This window comes from Branchiostoma floridae, chromosome 9 (genome assembly GCF_000003815.2).
Source record: "Branchiostoma floridae strain S238N-H82 chromosome 9, Bfl_VNyyK, whole genome shotgun sequence".
NCBI classification, from domain to species: domain Eukaryota; kingdom Metazoa; phylum Chordata; class Leptocardii; order Amphioxiformes; family Branchiostomatidae; genus Branchiostoma; species Branchiostoma floridae.
In genome coordinates, this window is record NC_049987.1 from 2,946,114 (window position 1) to 2,951,298 (window position 5,185).

General features: G+C 46.5%; 1 protein-coding gene across 1 annotated transcript; it reads left to right on the forward strand.

Annotated features, from left to right (window-relative positions):
- The first annotated feature begins 1,707 nt into the window (after nt 1-1,707).
- LOC118422969 (transcriptional activator ptaB-like) lies at nt 1,708-4,137 on the forward strand. The gene is made up of 3 exons (XM_035830854.1): nt 1,708-2,031; nt 2,150-2,311; nt 3,340-4,137. The coding sequence occupies exons 1-3, from the start codon at nt 1,708-1,710 to the stop codon at nt 4,135-4,137; spliced, it is 1,284 nt and encodes a 427-aa protein (XP_035686747.1).
- The last annotated feature ends 1,048 nt before the right edge of the window (nt 4,138-5,185 follow it).

Sequence of the window (5,185 nt, forward strand, 5' to 3'; positions counted from 1 at the left end):
AGCTAGCCCCAGTTTCACTCGTTTCACCTTCTTTACCTCCTTAACAAGTCAAATACCCATTTATACACCTGGACTGTGTGAGGAAACTATTGTAAATAGCCTTTTGCAAGGACAAAACGCTAAGTCCAAACGCTTCGGAATCGAACCCACGAACTTAGTCTTGAATCCATTACCCTGATTGTGGATAGATCACAATCTAATGGTTATCATGATATGTATTCTGCTGGCTAATCCTAACTTATTTGTTTTTGGGAAGGATACTTGCAAGTTTAGCCTATGAACTGACGTAGGGACAATTGTATTTGATGATGAAATCAACCATTGAAACATGTATATGATGCCGAAATCAATCATTGATATCTATCCAACTTCTAGCGACATCGACGGGGTAAGTAAGTGAGTAATATTTTATGAAGATCATTTGACGGACAAAACGATATTGCTAATTTCAATTGAAAGGAACCAACTGCCCTTGAGTTCCTTAAACAATGCCAGCTGCAGCGTGCGCCTTCTTTCGGAGTCTGGGAAATTCTTGACTCGGTTTTTGTTCGGCTCTTTGATCACCTGTTAGCGTGACCCGGTTTTCATTCGGCTTTGAACACCTGTTACCGTCCGGTTATAAGGCGGTTTTTTTTCCATTGGTGACCACATGGTATGAAAATGTCGGGCTCAAGGTCCACAAGCGATACCAGTGGCCCCCCGGAGCTAAGGACTGGGCCGGGCAAGCGGACAGTTGAGAGGAACGACTACCTCGTAAGTGTGAAATATTTTACAATTCAACTTTGGAAGTCATAATAATTACGAAGATATTGGGTGTTAGCACGTCACATTTATCGTTTAACCTGCACAATGTAAACCACACATGTCAACAAAATCTTAGTATAAATAGCAGTATTGTCCTTCACTGGTATTTTCAGCCAATTTTGTAGCGCTTCTTACGTAGGATTCTTTTGATATCGGACAGATACTTCAGCCGCCCTTACAAACACGCAGTAAAGTGTTTGGGATTGTTGATTGCATTTTGACCACCGTGTTACATACATATGATTTTAGAAACCCTTTCAATTTCTAAGCTACAGATAGAGGAACAAATGGAAAAAAACACGGAAATTATTACGGACAGAACATTTTACATACGGACATACCCATGTTTTTGCAGAGGGAGGTGAGGTGCGCCCCGTGGCGCCACGGTGCGCTAACGCCTGACGACAGGGGCTTCCTGAAAGCCGTAGATCAGGTACGCAAGGGAGAGGAAGAGAGAGAGAGACAGAGTTCTCAGTAACCAGCACTTAAATACCATAATGTAAATTGGGCGGAAATAGTCATCGATGACGTAATAGGTACACGATGGGAGAGGCCAAATGGTCACATACAGTTTTTGTGTCACTAAAACCCATTTATAAATCGCACCTGGTGTATTTATTTCACCTAGTGACGGAAATATCACAAAACATACAATGTATATGAAAAAGGTATTTTATATCAACTGAACTGAACTGATATCAACCCGTTTCAAAATTCCGTTCAAAGTCTCACATTCTCATGTAGTCCTCGCGTAAGTGGAGACAGGTGGACACACTCCAATCAAACACAGGTGAAAGCAGACAGGTGACAATTATGGATGCTATGTACTTATAAAAGGGTACGCTACCATGCGCACAAGACATACAAGACGCACGTGGAGAAGAGGGCAGAAGAGCCAGGAGGATGGCTCAGAGACCAAGAAGATTACCCGCCGCGGCGTTGGGCGCCCCGATTCAAGGGGGTGTGCAGGGCGTGGCCGCAGGACTCCAGGGACAGGGAGGAACAGCTCCGCAGCCAGGACTTCCTCTTCAGGCGGGTGGCCCGCAGCAGCTGCCACCTCAGGTCCAGGCCCCGGGACACCCGGCAGGGCAGCAACAACCACCAGCGCCGCAACAGGTTCCCGGTCAGGCTGCAGTGTTACAGGGGGCAGCAGCGGCGGCTGCGGTTCCGCAGCAGCCAGTTCAGGCAGCCCAGGTTCCACCCCAGGCTGTGCAGGGAGCGCAACAGGTTTTATTGCACTCGTTCTAATCCTTACGTTATGGGAAGGTCATTAGTAAATGTTTAGGGGAATTTGCTGAATGTAGAACACGATAATGGCGCTAACTAGTGTTTGCATCTCTCTCAGATTGGACAACAACAGGGTGCCGGGGCGGTAGCAGTCCAAGCAGCACCTCAAGCGCAGCAGGCTGGATATAATGCTCAACAGTTTGGACAACAACAAGGTGCCGGGCCGGAAGCAGGCCAAGCAGTACCTCAAGCGCAGCAGGCTGGACACAATGCTCAACAGGTGGGCGCAGTTTTTTTTACGTAATAAAAGGGACGGAATTATGTCCGGTAATTGGTTAAAGTGGTCGCTCTCCAAATTTTGGGGAAGCGGGTATTGGCTTCAGTAAGGCCTGGTGATTTGCATATGAATTCATTTCCACGTGTATGATATTGGATTTGAATTGGACGGAGTAATCTCCGGTGATGTGTGTTAGCGCTCTCCATTTTGGAGGCGGGAATTGGGCGTAATGTTTGCCCTGTGATGTTAATATGAATTCATTTCCACGTGTGTAGCGGTGGATTTGAATTGGACGGAGTAATCTCAGGTGATGTGAGTTAGCGCTCTCCATTTTGGAGGCGGGAATTGGGCGTAATGTTTGCCCTGTGATGTTAATATGAATTCATTTCCACGTGTGTAACATTGGATTTGAATTGGACGGAGTAATCTCCGGTGATGTGAGTTAGCGCTATCCATTTTGGAGGCGGTAGGTAGGCAGGCGAGAGGACCAGTAAATTTAAATGTGAATTCGGTGCCGTGGTGGTGATCTGGCATGGGGATCGGGTAATACAGTTTCGATAATGATATGAAAGGTGAACGCTATTCCGCTTTGGGAAAGCGAGGAAGGGGCGAAAGTAAATGCCCGGTGAACTTAATACAACTCAGCTTCACATTTCGTGTAGGAAATGTTGGATTGATTTGAACATGGCCTGTTTTAGCTTCGTGCCACGTGGTTAACACTGCTTATGAACTAAACGGATTGTTTAAGAAGTACTGGTTAAGAGACACGTGGGAAACACACGTGGTGAATTATGCTTATTGTTGTGTAGTAATTAGTTTTGGGGCCACGTGGGCGATACAAGGTGGATTGAGTGAATCATTGTGCAGTGAATAATGTCATAATATGGTCACTTTCTAATAGACGGAAAAGTATAAATCAATGAAGCAGAATGAGCATTTGTTGGGTGGCGCATCCTGAGAAGGACTGTGATGGTGGATATTTTAAGGCATGTCATACTTGTGTGAAGTAACAGAAGGCGTTTATTTTGTAGGGTGAGGGTGCGATGCTCATACAGCGCCTGCAGTTACTGGAGCAAGTCCACTACAATGATGTAGCAGACGCCCTGGACCAGGTCCTCGACTTGGCCAAGACGCCGTCGGAGCTGAACCGTGCACTCCTTATACCTGCGCTGCAGCGGTTGGAGGAAAGAGCTAGAGCGTCTGGCCATGCTGATCATGCCAAGTATGCGGCCACCCTCAGGCACTCAACCATGTATGCCATGAGTCCCATTTTGGGGGAAATGGTGCTGCAGGCCCTGGGTTCCGAAATAGATGAGAAAATAGGGTCAAAGTTTAATAGGTTGTCTAACGCGGCGGAGAGAAGGAGTTCTCAGGCGCAAGGAGGCCAGGCACAGCAACAGGCACCGGTACAGCAGGCGCCCTTGGTTCCCATCCAGCCTGCACAGGTAGCACCGTTGCAGCAAGTACCTTACGCGCCCCTCCAGAACCCTCCTTACGCGCCTGTCCAACAACAACCTTCTGCGCCTGTCAAGCATCCTCCTTACGTGCCTGTCCAGCATCCTCCTTACGTGCCTGTCCAGCAACCTCCTTACGTGCCTATCCAGCAACCTCCTTACGTGCCTCTGCAGCCACAACCACTCTACCCACCTATGCAGCAACAAGGGGATTTGGGACAAGTCTTGTCGGCAGAAGTGCAGGTAGCACCAGACCAGGGCACTTTGATATTTAATCACACATTTGGGAAAACCCTTAGAGGTGCGAACAATAACATGTTTGGAGTTATTAGGGTACAAGATGAGGTTATATGCCCTGTACAAGGGGTGATATAACTGATAAGATATCTGCAGATGATTAAGACATTGGGTATCTCTTTGACAGGCGTTTATTTGTTTAGGGTCACCTCTAGGGACGGTTTGGTCTTGGATACGCCCCTAACCTCGGCAGCAGCCGAGGGAAGATTAAAGAAATATCTCCGAGAGTCTGGGTTAAATGGGGGTGAAACGCTTTATAGTTTTAGGACAGGAGCGGCTATTACTCTGTCTTTAATGGGAGTTCCAATGCCTCATATTATGGCACACATTGGTTGGAGGACTGTAAGGTCAGCCAATCATTATCTGCAGTTGGGGTCAGTGCTGCACCTTAATCAAGCAGCCAGAGCGTTTTCGGAGGTAGCCAGTGGCTCTCCTCAGTCGGTAGACATCCATCAACTAGTTAAGTTATACGAGGATTCGAATGAGTTGTAGAACTTTCAACAATTGATCAAATAGACTGTTGACGACATAAGACAAGTATAAAAAGATAGTAGCTATTAAGGTGCGAAGAGCGTGGAACATTCATAATTGTTTGTCAAGAAGTAGCCGTAGATTATGCCTACATTAACTTATTTTGTTGATGGAGTTGTGTAAAATAAGATAGGGGAACAATGTGAAATTTATGATACAATAAAATGATTGACCCAATGCATTGCTGACTGGGTACGTGTTTATTATCGTGTGTAGTGTGTGTCGTAGCGAGGCATTCACATCCTAGCAGTGAGTGAACAGTAGTCTTGCCTGCTGCAAAGAATGAGGAGATGGATAATAACTGAGGTTCGGGATAAGAAGTATGAGGTGGGAATGTAAGGTTTGGGGGAACAGATGAGAAGAAGTGAGGTTTGGGGGGCAGAAGGAGGATGGAATTAAGGTTTGGGGTGTAGGAAAGGGGGGTTGGTGTTAGCAAAGAAGATTGGGCATAAGAAAGAGGTTAAACGGAGGAAGGAAGTAAATGTCCCACTTACACACGATATCATTCCCCATACCTAACATGCGGGGACACCTTCTGCACTTGGAGCGGAGGGATACATGATTGAGATAGGGACATATCCTTAATCATGTAGTC